The sequence below is a fragment of the Echinops telfairi genome, unplaced genomic scaffold (assembly GCF_000313985.2).
Source record: "Echinops telfairi isolate 266 unplaced genomic scaffold, ASM31398v2 ScPeMD7_7468;HRSCAF=8506_0, whole genome shotgun sequence".
Taxonomy (NCBI): domain Eukaryota; kingdom Metazoa; phylum Chordata; class Mammalia; order Afrosoricida; family Tenrecidae; genus Echinops; species Echinops telfairi.
The window spans coordinates 31276483-31298302 of record NW_022111369.1 but is presented as its reverse complement, the minus strand read 5'-3'; the positions used below and the strand labels follow the sequence as shown (position 1 = coordinate 31298302).

General features: G+C 45.6%; 1 protein-coding gene across 6 annotated transcripts in view; it reads left to right on the top strand.

Annotated features, from left to right (window-relative positions):
• Window positions 1–21820, top strand: part of AFF1 (AF4/FMR2 family member 1) — a 266587-nt gene that overhangs the window by 143139 nt on the left and 101628 nt on the right. For all 6 annotated transcript variants that reach the window (XM_045284016.1, XM_045284012.1, XM_045284015.1 and 3 more), the window contains exons 2-3: window positions 11471–11591; window positions 11973–12887. In XM_045284016.1, the coding sequence (XP_045139951.1) occupies window positions 11471–11591; window positions 11973–12887 (1036 nt within the window). The remainder of the gene's footprint in view (window positions 1–11470; window positions 11592–11972; window positions 12888–21820) is intronic.

Genomic DNA, 21820 nt, shown 5'->3' with positions numbered 1-21820 from the left:
GGGGATTTTCTGGGATTTGTCTTTTTAACATTCATAGGTTATTTTATGTAACAAGAAGTAAATAATCCATGAATCCAGAGGTAGTGCTTACTAGTTGTGATTTTTAAATTTGTTTGGGGGCTCAGCACATAGGCACACATCTTCCTCTCCCTTTCCCTCATGCCGCTGCCTGCACGGAGCTGTGTGTCATCACTATTGAACCCTCCTCTCTCCTCCTAAAACCAGTCAATAAAAAGGGCTGGCTTTTGTGTTGTTCTATCTGTTGGGTAAAAAAGAAATGGCTGTTTTTTTTTTGTTTTTTTTTTAAGAAATGATTCTTAAAATGCGTTTGGGTGACATATTAAGAGAAACAATAGGTTAGAGCAGTGGTTCTCAACCTTCCTAATGCCACGACCCCTTCATACAGTTCCTCATGTTGTGGTGACTGCCCCCCAGCCATAAAAGTATTTTCATTGCTACTTCATAGCTGCAATTTTACTACTGTTGTGAATTGGGAGACCCCTGTGAAAGGGCTGTTTGAGCCCACCCCCCCAAAGGGGTCGTGACCCACCTGTTGAGAACTGTTGGATTAGAGTAACCATTCCAATTCAAGTAGGTGCTGGCGTTTGAACCTTGGAACCTACTCCTGCCCTGTAAACAGTAAAGGTTCTACCCTATGCAGGTAGATCTCTAGTTAATTACTATTTGGTTAACCATTTAAGACCAAGTCCAAGAGCTAGCCGTCCGTTTTCAGAGGTTCCAACAGAAATTATGACAATAACAATCAACACTCCACTCTTTCTTTATCCGTTGGTTTACGGTGGAGCCTGGGGGATAGAGTGGTTAAGTGCTTACTTATCTGCCCATCTGAAGGTCCATGTTACACATGCAGCAGCCACTAAGGTGGCAGTTGCCTACGCCCAAAGAGTACCGTGCCGCCTTGGAAACCATGTCCAGCAAGTCCCCTCTGCCCTGCAGGGTCTCCTTGAGTCAGAACCTATTTGATGGCAGTGGGTCTCTTGGGATCATATGCTGCTATATACACATGAGGTGTCCCCTACCCCCACTTTAAATCAGAACTTCACATATGCACAGAACACAGAGCAAAAGGCTCCCTAAATTCTCACCACCAGCTGCTCCTCCTCAAGCCTGTGCTTTTTGCTACGAGTTTGGTGTAGTGTGTGCCCTTCCTGAACTGTGTTGCACATTAACATGGATTGGTTCCGAAGTCATCCTGCTGTCTCTCATTAGAGCCGATATAATAACTTGCCCTTTTTTTAAAACTCAGGTTTGCCCAGGTGGCTTTTGTCTCAGTTAAAAACTTAGAGTATGCTTTTAAGACATAAAGATTTGGAGACACAATCCGGGAAAAAGTATAATGCATAAGAAGAATGTAAGCTTTATCATCATGATCATCTCCCTCAGAGGAAAATGAGTTGGAAGAAATCACGTGGCCAGTGTTTCCAACATAGGTTTGATTTTAAAAAATGGGGCCACATGAAACATATTTTAATGAGACTGAGCCTTCTGTGGCACACAGAAGTAGCAGAGAAAACCCTTAAGATGATCCCCTGGGGGCTCCTCTAGGAAAACAAGTGACATAATGTTATTTGCCATTTCACTTGACTGATGTTTATTTTCATATAGTTTTTTTCTCATTTTAAAATCATTTTATTGAGGGCTCATAAAACTCGTATGACCATGCATCCATCCATTGTGTCAAGCACATTTGTATATTTGTTGCCATCATCATTCTCAAAACATTTTCTTTCTACTTGAGTCCTTGGTATCAGCTCCTAATTTTTTCCCTTCCTTCCCCGCCCCCTCCCATGAACCCTTAATAGTTTATAAATTCTTATTATTTTATCACATCTTTCACTGCCCGACGTCTCCCTTCACCCACTTTTCTGTTGTTCATCCCCCAGGGAGGGGGTTATATGTAGATCCTTGTGATCAGTTCCCCCTTACTGCCCCACCTTCCCCTTTCCCGCCTGGTATCGCTACTCTCATTATTGGTCCTGAGGGGCATATAGATCTTTTTGCTGTAGGATTAAGTCTATATTTTTTCTTTTATATTTATTGTATGTATATACTTGGCATAGGGGGTGGTATTAAGGCAAAAGCCTTGACATTTTTAGGTAAATTGTTTTATAAGACTCTTGTTACATAAGTGTGAAGGAAGACATGCTTCATGTTCTGAAGCAGTGTTAATTCTACCTGCAAATATGGAGCAAGTTTGAGTTCTCATACTTAAATTATACTTTGGAGTGATGTGTTTAATGACAAAACTAATACTGTGCTTGGAAGTAAACTTTTGTATTTCTGGAAGAACCCATACTTCCTGTCTACCTGTGTCACTGTGTGACATGTATATAACACAGGCATGCGAGCACACACACAGACAGATACATGAGGGAAGAAAACTTGTTGGAAAATGACACTGAAAACAGGATTTCCCCACAAACTTTCTGAAGCGTGGTGTGTGTGTGTGTGTGTGTGTGTGTGTGTGTATTGCTAGCTTACTAAACAAAGGTTGCCCAGTTTTACTTGTGAGTTTTGTACCATGCTTTGTATGCTTTAAAATAAAAAAAGGACACACTGTTTCCACTGAGAAAACTTGATCTTTTCCAGAATCCACATTCAAGGCTGTTAAGATATTATTCTCTTCCCTTCCCACCAAATGTTTCTCCCGTGCCTACAAAGTTGGACCCGCCATAGAAGTCAGTCTCTGCCTTCTGAGCAGACTCACTGTTCTGCAAGTTCTGCAAGTTCTGCACGTGAGCCTTAGAAAGGGCTGGCCGCTTCTGTCGAAGGAAGGCCTGTGTGAAGTGGCCAGTCAAGGGTGATGAATGGGTAGTCAGCTGGGCTCAGCCAGCGCTCTGGGCTTCCAGTTGCCATGGGAGCATCCCTGGCATCCAGTGTCTTGCATGACTAACCTAGTTTAGCTGTGGGGCCCATAGGCTCTGCCTGGAAGAAGATGCTTACAGCAAGATGATCACCAGAGTGGGTGTGCCACCCTTCTCCTCAAGCCCAACTTAGGCCTTTTTATTACTCTTTTTCTTCCCTTTACATATAGCATTTCCTTTTTGGAGGGTGGGATGGGGCGAGGTTGGGGGCAAGGGAAAAAGAAAAGGGAGGGACACTCAAATTCATCAGTTTTGTGAGTTTTTTCATTGTACAATATTCAGCACATCTGCCATACCCACCAGGAGTGGTGTTTGAAAAGTGGGATAAATATACCCTGACAGGCCCCAGCATAGGGCTGACTGCAGGCCTCTATGTAGCAGGGACCCGCCCAAATGAGCCTCTGGGAATTCCTGGGAGTTTGGCCCATCTTCAGAAGAGCATCCTGGTGTTTCTTCAGGCTTGGGTGCCGGCATGGAGCCGGGCAGTTGTCTCCATGCAGAGAGTGCCACACAGTCACCCTCTGTAGGATGAGTCTCCACACTGGACTGTTCTCTGGTCAGCCTCCAGTTTCTCCCCAGCAGCCTTTCTAGTTGTCACATGGTGGAGGACACAGTGTGATGGACTCTGTAGGCATCTAGTTCTCTGGACAGCAGCAGTGTTGAACGCCCCACATGGCGGGCGGGCGGGCGGTGCATGCTCAGGAAGCAAGACTGTGTACAAGGTTAGTCTAGTACATGGACAATTGGCGGAGCAGCCAGACTTTGTACCCTTCCCCTGCACGTGACCTGCCTTTGATCGCAGTCAGCTGCTTCCAGCCACCATGTGACTTCACGATGTCTCTCCAGGTGGACTCCTGGGCAGCCCAGAAAGCTGGCGCCAAGGCCCTCGGGAGCATGACCTGAGTCATCCAGCGGGAGCACAGCCTGCTATTGGACCTTTAATGGCCACTTTGCTTCATGTTTATTTGCAGCCTGTCCTTGAAGGAAATTAATGGGAAGAGTTTTTTTAGCACACTAGAGATGACTTGTGAACCTAGAGGTTGACCTCAAACAAGTCTGTAAATTTTAAAAGACTCTAAAATAAGCCTTGCGGTACAGTTCTCACAACTTGAATTAGCTTCATTCTGTTAGCCCTCCCTTTCAAAGGGACTTTTGTTAAATCCTTCCCCAAGGATGGACCCCAGTGACTAAATTTAACCAAATATATATAGTCTGACTCTCCCCGACAGGTATAATGTCTGATTTGTTGACAAGCACCTTTCAATGGCTGAGGAATGATAAGTGATTGTAAGCCAACAGTACTCTATGGTGTGCCCACTCTGTCATTGCCTCACTTGAACACAGTCTGCACAGCTCATTGCAGAGCTATAATTAGGAACACGGGCCGTGAGCCAGGCAGAGGTATCTGAATTTTCATCATTCAAGCTGGCTACTGAAAGGCCCGTGATTTGAGGGCACCCGAGGCCCCGCAGGAGGAAGGCCTGGTTGCCCGCTCACATAATGATGACAGCCTAGCAGGCCCCTGGAGGGCACATCTGCTCCAGCAGCACTTGGAGTGGGCATCAGTGGAGAACAATTTGACCACACCAGCAACACCACTTATTAGCAAGTTATTTAATTTCTGAACCTTGTTTATTTACTTTCAATGAGAACATGGGTCTCATAAATAGGAAACAGACGTGCTTTGCTTAAGCCAGTGCTGTAGAACAGATGCCAAGCTTCCTTGGTGTAACACCAACAGTTTGCCCTTGACCAGTAACCTGGGGTTTAATGATTCAAAGTGATCCAGAGGTGCATTGGAAGAAAGGTCCGGCAAGCTTATGTAAAGATTACAGCCAAGAAAACCATAGGGAGTGGTCCTATTGGGTTCATCATGGGTCAGAATTGACTTGACAGTAATGGGTCCCTTGACTGTGTGTGTCACCACTGCCGCGTCTTCTTTTAGTCAGCCGCATCTAGTTCACAGGCTCAACGCATGTGCTCTGTGTACCTGTGAGGACCACTTGGACTGGATGTGTGTTACATTTGCAAACCTCCAGCCCTTCCTCTCACTTACTGGAACTCTAGGGGTGGGGCTCTACGCTCTGTGATGTCACCAGCCCTCCAGGTGGTTCGCACACCTAGGGTTGGGCCACTCTTGGCTAATGCTGCGAAAGCCTGGGTAGAAATCAGCAAAGGAGAACTTAAAAAACCAAACAAACAAACAAAAACCCCCAGAACATTCTATGTGGAAGCCAAGAGAAAGCCTGACAAAGTTGCTGTTGCGTGCGCGCGCGTGCAAGAAGAGAGATTTTTTCTCAGCATAGGAGAGAAAAATTTCCACCTTTAATTATGTAAATTGATTGTCCTCTTGTGATTGCCCCAAGGTAATTACAGCCTTTGTGAGTCCTGTAGGACACTGCTGCTTCCTATGAAATCCGCACCCCCTCCTTCCGTGCTTGGATCTTTGTTTAAAAACAATGGTGTGTAGAGGCGGAACAAAGGGTTACTCATGCCATGGCTTGTAGTTTTTATTATTATTTTTTTTTAAGTTTTCATCTATCCTGATTTCAAAATGGAACCAAGAAAGAGAGAATATTCATGGGAAAATTTACCAGGGATCTTAGGGGTGGAAAAAAAATCCCTAAGCCATCACAAACTTGCAATTTGCCTTTGAAGCCAAGTAAACCAGAAAGCTACCCAGTGCGATTATCCAAACCCTGTCAGCTGCAGAGCAGGGGAAGAAGCAGGGCGCTGAGCTGGGCCGCAGCTCTCTTTCCAGGAGGCGCAGACAGCATCGGCTCTCTAGCCCCAGACTGCTGTGGGAGACGGTTTGCTGTCTCGCAGAGGCATAGTCTCTTGGAAGGGAGAGGGTCATTTCTGTCATGAAACCTATGCCTCATAAAAATCATCCTAACAGTGATAATCCATGATGCCTTTCCTGACTTCACTCCTTAACAGTGTCCAGTTGAAGGGTGACAGTGAAACACACACACACACACACACACACACACACTTCCTCAAAATTGGTATAGCATTATATATGCCTGCCAGTAACATATTGTTGTACATTGAAAAATAGTCTTTCAATGGAGAATTCATAGTTTAACAGGAATTCCTCCCATGTGGAGGAACTTTGAGTTGTAGAGCCATCAGCCAGTGTGAAGGATCTTCTAACAGAATGTCTGATTGGGCTCTCCTTGAGTTTGTAGCCCTGATGGCATAGTGGCTTACTTGTTGGGGTGCTAACTGCAAGGTCCAAAGTTCAAAACCACCAGCTGCTCCTCAGGAGCAAGACAGGGCTTTCTACTCCTGTAAAGGGTTCATTGTCAAACTACCAGGGGTAGGTCTACCCTGTCCCGTAAGGTCAGTATGAGTCGGCATTGACTCAATGGCAGTGAGTTTGTTGTTTTGTTGCTATAGCAGTTTTCGTGCTCTTGGGCTGAAAATGCTGAGCTGATGGATGGATAAATACTTTGGTCGTTTTAAACCAGTGAAGGTTGCCTTGAGGATAGTTGGGCTTGTGGCATTAGCAGGAAATTGAGTACTGTGGTTAGGGTGCCTGAGTCGGCATCAACTTCATGGCAGCGAGTTCTGGGTTTTTCTAATGGCCACGAGAATGCTCACACTCTCACTTTGAAGATGTTGGTGCCACTTGCCCATTTGGGAGCCCGTTTTCTGAGCCAAAGGAGCACTGATGATGCAGTGGGTACAGCAAAAGTTGGCTGCTAACCGAAAGGTCACCAGTTCGAGCCCACCAGCCAGTCTGTACGGGCAAGATGTGGCTGTCTGTATGCTTACCAGATTTACAGCCCTGGAAGCCCTCCAGGATTGCGATGAGTATGAATCGGAATGGGAATTGACTGGATGGCAACAGGGAGTGTAACTCCCTCCCTGGACAAAGGTAGCAATTATTCAGCAGTGGCTAGAACTGCCATAGAAAGCAAAACCCAACATTCACGAGCGAATAAAGCTATGCGGACTCCCCTGTTGTAGCCAGCAGTGTCAAGAAGGGGGCACCTCCGTAGTGATGAGAATAGCAAAACAGATGGCCTTGGTAAGCCCCCGCTTCCCCTAGTGTGCACACCCCATCCGTCAGCCTGCTTTGATGGCTGCCATGTGCACACATGTCCCGAACATCTTAAAGCAGAGAAGCTTACAGTTTAGGAGAACAAGTGAGTGCCCTGTTTGTGCCTGCAACATTACTTACTGACTACCATCCATTCAATTCTGACTCATGGCAACCCTTAAGATGACTGTGAAGGGCATTTGAAGGAAAAGGTTATTTCCTGATCACCCCTTGTCATTTTCTTCTCTGGTGGTATGCCAGGGTTGCATGATTTCTTTGAACTAACCAGAGGGCATCCCCAAATCAGAAAATTACTTAAAGGAATTCTTGATTTGTCCACCCAGGTTATTGTGTCTGCTACCGAGCAGAAATAAATCAAAACTACCTGAAACACATGAAATTCAGACCCTATTAAAGAAAAGTTTACAGCCAGTTTCCTTAACATTGCTTAACATTTCCTCAGCTTTTTCAGTATGATAACTAGCATAAGTTATCCTTTTTGTAGCTCTCAAGAGTTGTGATAAAATCTGGTATTGAAGTCGACATCATCTAGGAATGTAAAGGCATTCCACTATGTGTATGGATAGCCCTGAGAAGAATGAGAATTCCAGAACACGTTTCATTGTACTCGTGTGGAACCTGTACATGGATCACACGGCACGTGTGCAAACAGAACAAAGGTGTGCTTCAGGGTTGTGTCCTCTCACCATACTTATTTAGTCTGTATGCTGAGCAAATAATTGGAGAAACAGGACTATATGAAGAAGAAGATAGCATAAAGATTGGAGGAAGCCCTGTTAACAGATGATACAACCTTGCTTGCTGAAAGTGAGAACTTGAAGCATTTGCTGAAGATCAAGGATTGTAGCCTTCAGTATGGATTACAACTCAGTGTAAAGAAGATCAAAAGCATCACAACTGAACCAAGAGGTAACACTGTGATCAATGGAGAAAAGGTTGTTGAGGAAGTTGTTGAGGATTTTGCGTTACTTTGATCCACAATCAGTGCTCATGGAAGCAGCAGTCAGGAGATCAAATGCCGCATGGCATTGGTAAATCTTATGCACAAGACTTCTTTAAAGTGTTGAAAAGCAAGGATGTTAATTTTGAGGATTATGGTGTGCCTGACCCAAGTCGTGGTGTTTTCAATTGCCTCATTTCATATACGTATGAAAATTGGACATTGAGTAAGGAAGATGGAAGAAGAACCCATGTGAATTGTGAGGAATACTGATAGTACCATGGACTGCCAGAAGAACAAACACATCTGTCTATCTTGGAAGGAGTACAGGCAGAATGCTACTTAGCAGAAAGGATGGAGAGACTTAGTTTCCCTTACTATGTACATGTTTTCAGGAGAGATCAGTCCCTGGAAAAGGGCATCATGCTTGGTAAGGCAGAGCGGCAGCAGAAAAGATGGCATGGAATGACACAGTGGCTACAACCATGGGCTACCACGTTTAACAATTAGGATGGTGTAGGATCAGGCTGTTGTACATAGGGTCGCAATGAGTTTGAACCTACTCAGTGTTGTTGTTAGGTGCCACTTAGCCGGTTTGACCCACAGTGACCCTGTACACAACAGAAGGAAACACGGCCTGGTCCTGTGTCATCCTCACGGTTATTCCTGTGGTTCCCAGGCTGGGCCCACTGCTGCAGCCACTGTGTCAGTCCATCTCATCGAGGGCCTCCCTCTCTTTTGCTGCCCCTCCACTGGACCAAGCACGATGTCCTTCTCCAGGGACTGGTCTGTCTTGACAATGGGTCCAGAGTATGTAAGATGAAGCCTTGCCACCTTTATCTCTAAACACTCAAAAGCACCTAACAAAAACAAGAGGAAAAATTTTGGGGACAGTGGTCTAAGTAGATAATTTTTACCAAATCCTATTGAATTCTGCCAGGTAGCTTACCTCACTCCTCTCGATTTTAGGTAGGAAGACTATGGAAATAACAAAAGATTGTTTTTAAAAGGGTGTTATATTTTTTAAAGTATTATTTTTACATTGTTTTCTAGAAGTAAGTCTGAAAAGACTGAAAATTAATAAAAACACATTGTGTTTGAAATACCACACTGTGTAAAAGCATTGACCGTTAAAAAGAAAGCCTAGTGACCACGTCTGTGTAATGTAGCATGCTTGAGTAGGAGAAGCAGACAAACATGTGGTTCTGTTATGATGCTGCTTACAGGACAGGATAGCTCGTCGTCAGTACAATGCTTGGCAGGCATGGGGCCATCTCGAGAGCAGATGACCTTGGATACCTGAGATTTGCCAGTAGCTGAAAATTGGATCCAGGGATGTGTACTTGAGAGAGAAATTCCTGAGACTGAAATAACATTGAAGTCCAGTTATCACTGAGGGTAGTGGACTGTAGTTGGTCCCATTGGAACATGGAGCCGGTGAGCTGGTCCCAGACGAATCTGTTCTATTTCAATGAAGGGTGCTCTGGGGTAAGGGTGGGGGAGCCAGAGGCTGCTTCTTGGAAGGACATGTTTAGGGGATGAACGTGACTGGAGACGGTGGAATAGTTTGAAGGGCAGAGCTGTGCCAGATTATGCAGGAATCTGATGCCAGAACAAGAGGTTAGAGAGTATGCTGCAGCAATAGAATCACCAAGGAATCCTGAGTCACCGAGTGCTGGTAACAACAACAACAAAAGATCTTTAAGGTGGGCCCCCTTAAAGAACAGAATTTTACTTTCTCACACTGCGGTAGGTGGGAAGTGCAAGTTCAGACTGTGGTTCTAGGGGAGGTCTTCCCGTGTGTGCCCCTGATCCTGTGAGGCTTCTGGTGTCTTTAGGGGTCTGTCATCCCCAGGGAGAAGTGCCTTGAAAGAAAGCCTTGTTGGTGTGCTTCTAGAAAAGCAGCCACTCAGAAGCCAGGGAGCACACCTGTGACACACACAGGGGTGCCTTGATTCCGCATAGACTGGATGGAAAAAGGTGTTCATGAGAGAGCAGAGGGGGAAAACCCAAATCAAACTCACTGCCACCAAGTTGATTCTAACCCACCCTGTGAACTTCTGAGAGTGTAACTCTTCATAGGAATAGAAAGCCTGGGCCTCTCCCGAGGAGCCAGCTGGTGGATTTGAGCTTTGGACCTTGCAGTTAGCTGACCAACTTGCAACCTCTATGCTACTGGGGCTCCTCATGAGAGAGTAAAGAAGGCAGGGAATGGGCATGAGAGCTAAAGGTACATATAAATTTAGGGGGGCAGTTGAATATTTTCTACTCAAATAATACTGGGGGCTGGGAGATTCAACAGACCCCATAAAGCCAACGCTATGAGGTCAGAAGTGTTTCATTTCATTAATGATCTGTTATTCCCAGGGGTCACTTGTGGGGCATGGGAGGGATTAGCTTGTCTTGCTAACAGTCAAACAAGGGCCCTTTTGGCTTAAATGGTACCCACAGTTTGACTCCTTGTGGCTATCGTCTCTAATTTGTTCCTCACCCTTTTCACCTTTTCACCCACTGGATGCAAAACTGATTGGGGACACTTTTTTAAAAAATGTGGTTTGAATAGTGCAACCAGGTTACAGAGCTTCTTAGTAGTTAGAACTGATATTTGAAATGAAAAATAAAAAAAATAATCTCTTCCTCAGGGATCCAGGACAGATGAACCCCTCAGGACCAATAATGAGAGTAGTGATACCAGGAGGGGAAGGGGAAGGTGGGGGGAGAGAGGGGGAACCGATCACAATGATCTAAACATAACCCCCTCCCAGGGGGGCAGACAAAAGAAAAGTGAGTGAAAGGAGACAGCGGTCGGTCAGCGTAAGACATGAAAAAAAATTTATAAATTAATCAAAGGTTCATGAGGGAAAGAGTAGGGGAGGGAAAAAATGAGCTGATACGAAAGGTAGAAAGAAAAGGTTTTGAAAGTGATGTTGGCAACATATGTACAAATGTGCTTGACACATGGATGGATGGATGGATTGTGATAAGAGCTGTATAAGCCCCCAATAAAATGATTAAAAAAACCCACATCTCTTCAGTTTTACATGCCAAGACACTCCCAGTAAGAGTAGGTTGCAAATAAAGTATAAATGCTGTTTTGGGTGCCTGGTAATCTTTTAATTATTAAATAAGCCTTTTGATTCTAATCTTCCAAAATGTAGGCTACTGATCCAGGAAAGCAGCCTTTTTAAAGTTCACATCCTGCTGACTCCCTCAGATGTTAAGCTTCTACCTCTACCCAATATTTTGCAAGCTGGCATAAAAATGTCGTTCACCGTGTCTCTTTCCTACCGTTGTCTATAAAAAAGATTGCTCCTTCAGGAGTTGGTCCTAAGCCCTGAAGACCACAGAGCAGAGCAAGTGAATGCCCAGGTTTCTGGAGCTGGGACCCCATACTGCGGGTTCACAGCCATTGACTAAGGAGTGGTCCAAGAGACTGAGGCCTATATTAACTCATCTCCATTGCCATCACTCCATCCAGGACCTGGCCTCCTTCCACACATATTCACATACATGCAAACCAAAGCCCTGGTACTGATACACTTTATTGTTTTTGCTCTTTTGTGGCATTGGAAACAGCTTGTACAATGAAGATAGAAACCTGCTTCGAATTAGAGAAAAAGAAAGACGCAACCAGGAGGCTCACCAAGAGAAGGAGACCTTCCCTGAGAAGATTCCCCTTTTTGGAGAGCCCTACAAGGTAGGTAACTACGGGAGGAGCTCATCGACCATGGCTGTTAACTCTGCTCATGCAAAGGATTCGGCTGTGAAAATGAGAAAGCGTATCACAGGGGCTCGTGGAAAATGAAGTATAAAACGTTCTCAGAATCTACCGTAGTTTGTGGCTCTCTTTCGTAATGCTTGTCTCCCGCATGCAGTCTGCCATGTGGTTATGACAGGGTTCTCAACGGGCGTAGAATTAAAAGTGTGCCTTAAACTTTATTTGCTGCACATTTCATTTGAAGTGTTTTTGTGTGTGTGTGTGGGGGGGGGGAGGTATTATCTAATATGGTGTATTAAATTTAATTTTATTTCACTTTTCTCTACAGTATCTAACTATCTTTCTTTGACTTATTTTCAGACAGAAAAAGGCGATGAGCTGTCCAGTCGGATACAGAACATGCTGGGAAATTATGAAGAAGTAAAGGAGTTTCTTAGTACCAGTTCCCACCCACATCGCTTTGATGCTTCTGAAAACAGGCTGGGAAAGCCCAGGTATCCTCTACTTCCTGACAAGGGGAGCAGCGTTCCACCCCACTCCTTCCACATGAGCGTTCACCACCAGCCCATTAGCACTCCTGCCTCTGGACCACTTCCTGTTGGTAACATGAGCCACAATCCAAAGACGGCACAGCCCAGAGTGGAACCAAGTCTCCGCGCCAAAAGCTATGGCCCACCAGATGGCCAGCATCTGACCCAAGATCGCCTTGGTCAGGAGCGGTATGGCCCTAGTCATCACAAAAAAGGTGATCACAGAGCTGATGGCAACCGTTGTTCTTCGATGGCAGGCTCAGTTCCAGAGAGGGAACTTTCTCCCTTACTCTCTTTGCCTTCCCCGGTGCCCCCTTTGTCACCGATACATTCCAACCAGCAAACTCTTCCCCGGACGCAAGGAAGCACCAAGGTTCACAGCAGCAACAATAACAATAAAGGCTGTTGCCCAGCCATATCTCCTAAGGACCTAGCCGTGAAGGCGCATGATAAAGAGACCTCTCCAGACAGTGTGTTGGCACTTGCCAGCATTGGGGTGGCCCCTCCCCAGGCATCCTCTCAGACATTTCCCCCACCTTCTCTCCCCTCAAAAAGTTTTGCAATGCAGCAGAAGCCGACCGCGTATGTCAGACCCATGGACGGTCAAGATCAGGCTCCCAGTGAGTCTCCTGAACTGAAACCACAGCCGGGGGACTACCGGCAACAGCCCTTTGAGAAAACAGATCTAAAAGTGCCTGCCAAAGCCAAGCTCACCAAGCTGAAAATGCCTTCTCAGTCAGTTGAGGTGAGTGGAATTTCATAACTTGGGCAAATTCCAATTCGAAGACAGGTTTGCAATGGAAGTGCCTACAGGTTAGGGGGAGGGAAGTGGCCTTTGGGCAATGGAATTTCTTTTGGGGATTTTAGGATTTTGCTAACCTACCAAAAACTCTGTCAACATGTACTGCTAACAGCAGCTACTGAAATGTGTTCTGCAGGAAGGTGGTAAAGTTTACAGTGGTACCATAATTCAGATCGAGTGAGACGGAGATTCAGAGTGCAGTGGGGTGTGTCTTGAAGAGCTGTACACCTGGGTAAACCACATCCGAGTCAAGACCAAGATGCCTATCACCGGAAAGGTTCAGGAGAGTTTAAGTAACTTTGTTTTTCGGGTTGGGAGAAAACTGCTCCTGTAACAATGCAGAGGGGGGAAATCAGATTTTTTTTTTGTAGCCTCAATTATTTTTTACTGAGATCTAAACCATTTAGGAAAAAAGAAAAAGCAGATCAAACTGTTCAAGGAACAAAACCTTTGGATTTTTTTAAATTGAAACATCAAAACTAGAGTTCTGCTCTAATCATTTTTATTTAAAAGAAGACCAGACCTAGGCTGACATCTGATTTGAATGTGTCACAAATCTAATATAGAACAGTATGGATTTTTTAAGTAACTAAAAATTCTGCTTTTTTATTTTTTAAACTAAGAGAAAATATTCCCTTTCCTGCACAGTTGAGCATGAGGATACTGTTTGATTGAAGAGAATCAGCATATGTCAGTGAGCTTTTAAAATTAGTATTGTTTTTTTTTTTAAGTTTATATGTTGATATAAAGTCAGTGAAATCATCCCTGTGTTGGGTAAGCATTCTGTTTTGTAGATTTATTGCTCAAAGCGCTTGTGTCTCCCCATAGCAGCCATCCATAAGGTCAGAGAGTAGAATTCCTGGAGGTTTAAAGGAAGCAAAAAAGACTTTAAGATGCTTAGCTAGAAAGGTGCCTTTTTCATTGAGTAGGAAAATCTGTTTCTCAGGGGTCCCAGTATGGGTTTTGATGAAAAAACCAAACCAAACTTACTGGCATTGAGGCCGATGCCAGCACATAGTGACCCTGTAGGACAGGGTAGAACTGCCCTTGTGGGTTTCTGAGATTGTAAATCTTTACAGGAGTAGAAAGCGTTATCACTCTCCCAAGGAGTGGGTGGTGGTTTCAAACTGCTGACCTTGTGGTTAAGCAAGCCAATGTGTAACCACTAAGCTACCAGGGTTTGGAAGAGCTGGAATTTGAACTCAAGTGGCCCCCGAAGTTTGAAGTCCCCCCGAAGCCGAGGACTAATGAAGAATGAGCAGGGAAGTGGAGGAGGGCAATAAATTAAATGATGGGAATGATCAAAAGGCAGAACTCTACCTTCGACTCCAGTGAATGAAGATTCAGCTCATGAGCATCTTATGCTGCGATGGGAATGAGACTAGAGGACTAGCTAGAGAGCAAAGAGGAAAGGAAAAGATCTCCTTCCCCAAATGGCCAGTTAGCTTTAGAATCCAGAGATGAAAGAACAGAATGGGGTTTGCTTTGCTTTGTTTAGCAAATAGGATCTGTTTTCACTTTAAGAAGCAGAAAGGGAACAATGAAGTGATCTAAAAACAAAAAAACCTTGCTAACCGACTTTAAAAGTGCTTTAAATTAGTTGTGAGACAAACTGTGAAGTACGCGTGTCATGTACCTGTGTTATTTGTCCAACAGTGTGCTGAAATGTAGGATGGGATCCAGAGGTACTGCTCCCTGCCCCAGGACATAGTACAATCTAGGGTGAGGACGTGAAAACACACACACACACCACACACGAAGCAACTAGAGGAGATAGAGTAGAACTATCTAATGTCAGCGTGAGCACATTAAATGAGCCTATGTAAACCCAGCCGATTCGTTTCCAAGGAGATCATCCTGATTGTATTTTTGCTTCCTCCGGGAGCGGGGTGGGGGGTCTTGAGAGAAAGAAGAGGCATTCTGCGCCCATAGAGATTTACACCTTTGAAGACCCGCAGCAGCAGCCCTACTCTATCCTATAGGGCAGTGGTTCTCAACCTTCCTAGTACCGTGACTCTTTAATACAGTTCCTCATATTGTGGTGACCCCCCAACCATAACATTATTTTCGTTGCTACTTTATAACTGTAATTTTGCTGCTGTTATGAATCGGGTGACCCCTGGTGAAAGGGTTGTTTGACGCCCAGGTTGAGAACCGCTGCTAGAGGGTCACTGACTGGAATCAACTGGGTAGCAGTGGATTTTTGGTTTGGGGTGGGGAGCAGGGAAATAAACGGAATCAAGGTTTTCCCCAGGATTTTCACGTCCCTCCGATTTAACATAGGTATTTCAAACATTGATATATAGGAAGAGGGCCCTTGTAAGCATTTGAAACAAACAAAATCTTAACAACTTTGTGGTTGGGAATGGCTTGGCGCTCACGCCTGTGCCCGCGGCAGCTGAGTAGATGTAGGTTTTTGGGGTCAGCATTCCCTGTGCTCCATGGTCCTGTGGTCTGTGTGGGTTTCTCCTGCCCATGGCAGCTGCAGAGACACCTGCCACGGAGCCTTTGGTGGTGGGGGTTGGGTGGGAGACGGGGGTAGTGGGGGAGGGGAGGCAGATGGCAGGTTCAAGGTGACCTGTGTGTGGCGTGAAAGGGGCTAAGAGCTTGACCTGGACTGGGAAACAGGGATATTGGACTATATATGGTTGGCGGGGTTTTAGGTTGGCGTTAGCTTTTTCACCTCCCAGCTTACAGACTTATTTATTTTTGTTCACACCACCAACTTGGTGTAGTTTAGGTTTTACAAAATACTGGTTGAGCTCAAAATCTCACGTTTTAATGTTTCTTGAAACCCAAGGAAAGCATTGAGAAGATAAAACCAACAAACACAGCGCTAGAGAATCCGGCCTACGACAGGTTTATCTTGGACAGACTGAGAGCATGTGTGGAGTTGGTTTTCACCCTTGCAAACCCCCATCGGCAAAGCAGTTCTACTACCGTCGTGTTTCACAAACAGCGCGCCCCTCCCGGCCCTCCCACCATCCCGTGCTAGTTTCCTGTGTGTGGCGCACACGCTGCATGCATATGTGCACAGAGCGAAGAGAAGGGCGGTGGGACTCAGGTGGCTTTCCTTTATTTGTTTAATTTCGCTGTAGGGAAAGTCAGAGGGTCTTGGTCTTCTTTTTCCTGACCCTGAATGTGTGGAGGGTTGACACCTGTGCCTGATGACCTGCCCCACCCCCACCCGCTTTTATGAACCAGTATTTAAAAAAAAGAAAGAAAGAACCCCAAATAGGAAGGTTATCTTGTCTTTTTGTAGTTTTTCCCATTCCTAAGCCGCATAAGGAGGCATCACTTAGCCCCTCCTAAGAAGAAGTAGGTTGATATTGTAGTTGGTTCTCTGAAGCATAACATTATTAGTATTATTATTATTTTGGCACAAGTCATTTTCACAGTTAAAACTTGGTCTTCTCCTAAAATTCTAAAGGAGAAACAAAATTCCAGAAAGTCAATACTCTGCCTCCGTAGAGGGCTGAACCGCACAAATCTGTACTCGGTGTTCTCTGGGAGTGTCGGTTTTAGCTCTGTGTCAGCTGGAAACTGGACAGCATGCTGTGAAATGACCTCTCCAAGGCTGGGCTGAGCTGGGGTCCAGCCAGCTCGCCCTCAGGGATGCCCTCCAGTGAGAGGCAAAGCCATGGCTCTGTGTGTGAGTCTTCCCTCGCCTGGGCCTCTGGGCTTGGCTAGAAAGCGGAGATTCGGGTTAAAGATAACAGGATTTATGCCAAGGCTGCCTTCTGTCGAAAGGAGGATTCCATTGAATAGAATCTTCATTTGGCGAAGAACGGTGAAGTGGCAGTAGCAGAGGCTGAGCTAACGCTCGCTCGCAGTTTGACTTGGCTGGGGGCGCAGTGATGGTAGTGGTGGTGCGGTGTGAGGATTTGTAGCAGGAGCTGCACTTTCTCTGTCAGACGGAAACCCTTGCAGCGCCTTGGGGTGAGGTCAGGCAGGGCTATACTCACCTTCATTTCCTCCGCAGGCTTTACCACCCCATCCTTTCTGCCCTCCGTTCTTTTTAAGTTTTTTTTTTTTTAATGCGTCCATTCAGCAACCCCCCAAAAAAATCCACTGCCATCAAGTTAGTTCTGACTCAGAGTTTCTGAGACTGCGAATCTTTTTCCAGGAGCAAGCAGCCTTGTCTTTTTCCTGTGGAGCGGCGGGTGGTTTTGAACCAGTTTCGCAGAGCAGCCCCATCGGAGCACACTCAGCACACTAGCCATCCAGTGCTTCTGGAAGAGAAATACCTTGGGTGGGGCACGTGAAGGAACGGTCACTTAGTTTCTCACAGTTACGGTGACTGTTAAGTCTGAGCCCAGAGCACCCAGTCTAGGGGGAGGCTTGCTCTCTGGTGGCTTTGTTCTTTCAACATCTGTAGGTCTGGATTCCTGTATGAACCTTGGCATCAGTCTTCCACTGGGGCTAAGCGGTGATCCGTGCAAGGACCCCAGGTCAAAAAGAAGAGCTTCACTCTGGCTCTTGTTCTTTCTTCATGTGGTAGCCAGGAGGGTCCTATCTTAAGATAGAAGGTGATGCCGGCCACACTCAGGGGAAAATGCTTTGACGTTTTATCAAGGTATTGACCAAACCAAACTCACTGCCATCCGGTGGGTGCCGATTCGTAGCAACCCTATAGCACAGGGTAGAACTGCCCCTGTGGAATTTTGAGGCTTTAACTCTCTATGGGAGTAGAAAGGCACTGCCGTGGACCCTTTATAGTGGATTGGCTGATCCTGTCAGATCATAGGGCACGATTGCCTCAGCACATAACTGCTAAATGATTGCTAGCCAAGATGGCATCCTATATTTGGGGGAGTGCACAACAATTCAATCCATGACCCCAAGCGCGCCATTGAGTCCCTTTCAACCCAAAGCAACCTCATAGGACTGAATGGGACTGTTCCTTGGGGTTCCTGGGACAGTGACTCTTTACGGGAGCAGATAAGCCTCCTCTTTCTCCCACAGAGCGACTGGTGAGCCCAAGCCACCACTCCTGGAATACGTAGCCCAGTGCTTAACCCACTGTGCCACCAAGGTCCTGTCCATCAGAACCCTGCTATCTTCCAGGCATTTGAGTAGGCCCTGGGGATATTGCCACAATCAAATTAGACAAGGCTACTTAGACAAGGTCCTTCCTATCCTAGATGTTTTTTGATATATGCCTGGGATAGGGAGTTCACACATAAACGAAAGTTGCGGGCTTTGAGAGGTGTGCTCTAGGAAGTAAGGACAGCGATGCAGGTGAAAAGAACCAGAGGAGATCACCTTTACGAGGGTAGTTAGGCCAGGCCCCTTGGAGACGTGACTTCCAGGAGATATGAAGGATGAGCAGGAGCCGGTTATGCAGCATTAGAAAGACGTACATTTCAGGCACAGGAAACAGGAAGTGTAAACATCCCAGACCGGGGAAAGGGAATGACAGAAGTGAGGGCAGTAAGGCCGGAATGGCCAGAGGAGGAGAGGATGTGGGGTGGTGAGATCAGAGGGCATGGGCAGGAGTGAGGCCGTGGTACGTGTGTGGGTGTCGTGGGGCTGCCAGGACTAATGACCACAACCTCCGTGGCTTACAACAACAGAAAAGTTGTGTCTCACAGTCCTGGAGGCCAGAAGTCTGAATGTAGTTATGAGCTGGGTTGGTTCCTTCTGGAGACTCAGGGCGAGAATGTGTATCTTTTTTTGAGAGAATATATTCGTGCAACCCTTGGCTTGTAGCTGCATCTATCCAGTCACAGCCTCTGCCATCATCTCAGGCTCCCATCTCCCTATCTTTTTTCTGAGGGTGCCAGTCCTTGGATTAGGGCCCTCCCGAAACCCAGATGTCTCATAAGTGCCAGGGACATAGCTCATTGGGGTAATTCAATCCACCATCATCAGGTATTTGTTTTTGTTTTGTTTTTTAAGTGTGAAGGAAGTCCATGGGAGGGGGTTAGCCAAGAGAGTGGCATATGTACTCTTGTCTGTGAAACGCTCTCCGTCATCCTACATTGTTGGTGGGGGAGTCCGGGGTCCGGGAAGATGCTCAGTGGTGGTGGCTTGGAGTCAGCTTAGTCGCAGTGGACACAGTGAGAAGTAGTTAAGTAGAGGATATAGTTTGGTAGAGCTGACAGGGCCTCACGACTGTTTGGAGACGGGTGTAGCCTAAGGAGTGAGGGACAGTTAGCAAGAAAAGCACTCCAGTTTACGTATTTTGTTGTTGTCTTATTTTGAAATATTACCGATTTTATAGTGAAAGCATACACAATAAGACAGGGTTTTTTTTGTTTGTTTGTTTTATGGGCCTGCTCGGAATATTTCAATTTCTTCAAAGTAAATGCTGCGGGCTAAGGCAGGTTATTATTCAAGAATTTCTATAGTTCTTTTTCAGGGACCTCAGTATTTTTCACCTTGTGTCAACATTCTCGTTTCCGTTCCCATGAATGTTGTCTCACTGCCCCCTCCCCCTGATCTTCTCATCTATGCATTAGAGCAGTGGTTCTCAACCTTCCTAATGCCGCGACCCTTTAATGCTGTTTCTCATGTTATGGTGACCCCGACCATAAGATTACTTTCATTGCTACTTTAGAACTATGATTTTGCTACTGTTATGAATGGTGCGACCCAAAGGGGTTGTGACCACAGGTTGAGAAGTGCTGCTCTAGAGTAATCGGTTGCTTTGGTATGATTGCAGTTATTGAGGTGGAAGACGAATTGGGGCAGCATAGGTTTGGCCAGATGGATGCTACATTAGAGGTTCAAACCTAGGTTGAGATGATCAGTAAGAAGGCATGAGTAGCAATCCAGCTCAGGCAATGTCAAGGCTGAAAAGAGTAAATGTGGACGATGTCCGCATAGGTTGTTGCTTATTTCCACCGAGGCAGCGCTGGCTCACATCGACCCTTGAGTGCAGAGTAGAACTGCTCTGTGTCCTTTTCAAGGCTGTGCCCCTTCACAGGCCCTGGTTTTGGTCTCCAGGTGGTTCTACCTGCCAACCTTCTGGCCAGCACTTGAGCGTTTAGCAGTCTGCACCACCCAGAGATGTTGGCTGCATAGCATTGGTATTTGAAGCGTTGGGATGGGCAGGTGCCCCCAAGCAGCCTTGGATGAGCACCTTTCAGGCTGAACTCTCCCTGCTGCAAAGGGAGATCGGAGGAGAGGATTGATGAGGACCTGCTGGGTTCAGATGGAAAAGTTGCAGATCACCTTGGAAATTTAAGAATCTGCTTGTAGATTAGTGGGAATTACGGGTTTACTTTTTGTTTTCTTTTAACCTAGCCTTTGAAGTGTTCATGTACTGCTATAATTACCCTACCTTGTTATTTATTTAAAATTTACATCCCCAAATAAGTGGCTGGCATCCAGAAGAATTTACTGTTAGATCAATTTTCCACTGGGGAACTCCTTGTATCTCTACTCCTGTGAAGAGTTACAGTCTTGGAAACTCACAGGGCAATCCTACCCTGTCCTGTAGAGTCTTTAGGCATCAGCAACAACTCAGTGGTCACGAGTGAGTGAGTAACACCTTGTATGGGCCCACTGCACTAACCCCTCCCTTCAGAGATTCAAATGGTACCTGCAGAAATGAATTCATTTTTTATTTTAATCATTTTATTGGGGGCTCTTACAGCTTTTATCACAATCCATACATCCATCCATTGTGTCAAACACATTTGTACATTTGTTGCCATCATTATATTCAAAACATTTTTTTCTATTGGTATCAGTTCCTTATTTTCCCACCCTCCCCTTCTCCACACCACCACTGCCACCATCACCCCACCCCATGAATCCTTGAGAATTTTTTTTTTCATGCCTTATACCGACTGTTGTCTCCCTTCACCCACTTTTCTGTTGTCCATCCCCCTGGGAGGGATTATATGTAGATCACTATGATTGGTTCCTCCTTTCTCCTCTACTTTCCTCTTACCCTCCTGTTATGGCTACTCTCATTATTGGTCCGGGAAAGGTGGGGTGGGCGGGCAGGGGACGGGGACGAGATATCTGTCCTGGATTCCCTGTGCTTTGGTCTAGCCGGATTTGTAAGGTAGAATTGGGGTCATTAGTGGAGGGGGGAGGAAGCTTTAGAGAACTAGAGGAAAGTTGTATGTTTCATCAGTGCTATACTGCACCCTGACTGGCTTGTCTCTTCCTTGTGACCCTCCTGTAAGTGAAATGTCCAGTTGTCTATAGATAGACTTTGGGTCTCCACTCCATGCGCCCCTCATTCACATGGATATAATTTTTGTTCTGGGTCTTTGGTGCTTAATACCTGATCCTACTAACACCTCATGTTCACACAGGCTGGTGTGCTTCTTCCACGTGGGCTTTGTTGCTTCTCAGCTAGATGGTCACTTATTTATCTTCAAGCCTTTAAGACCCAGACACTATATCTTTTGATAGCCAGGAACCATCCGCTTTCTTCACACTTGCTTATGCACCCATTTTGTCTTCAGCAATTGTGTTGGGAAGGTAGTGAGCATTATAGAATGCCTGGTTATAAGAACAAAGTGTTCTTGCATTGAGGGAGGATTTGAGTAGAGGCCCAATGTCTGTCTGCTACCTTAATACTTACCACTTAAATATATGTACATAGATCTATTTCTCTATCATTATATAAAAATATATTTACATATGTACATGCCTGTATTTAGATCTCTATAAATGTCCTTTGCCACTTAGTTCTTTCCTCTATTTCCTTTTAAGACGTGAATTCATTGAGGAATTACTTCAACTCATGGCAAGTCTCAACAAATTGAGCCTTCCTGTGTCTTAAGAAATTGCCAGCCTAACAGTGAAATGAATGAATTCACAGTGGAATACCAGGAGATGGTGATTCACTTTGCAGTCACATGGCCAAACATTCTTTCTTTCTTCCCTCTTTAGCTTTCTTATTATCTTAA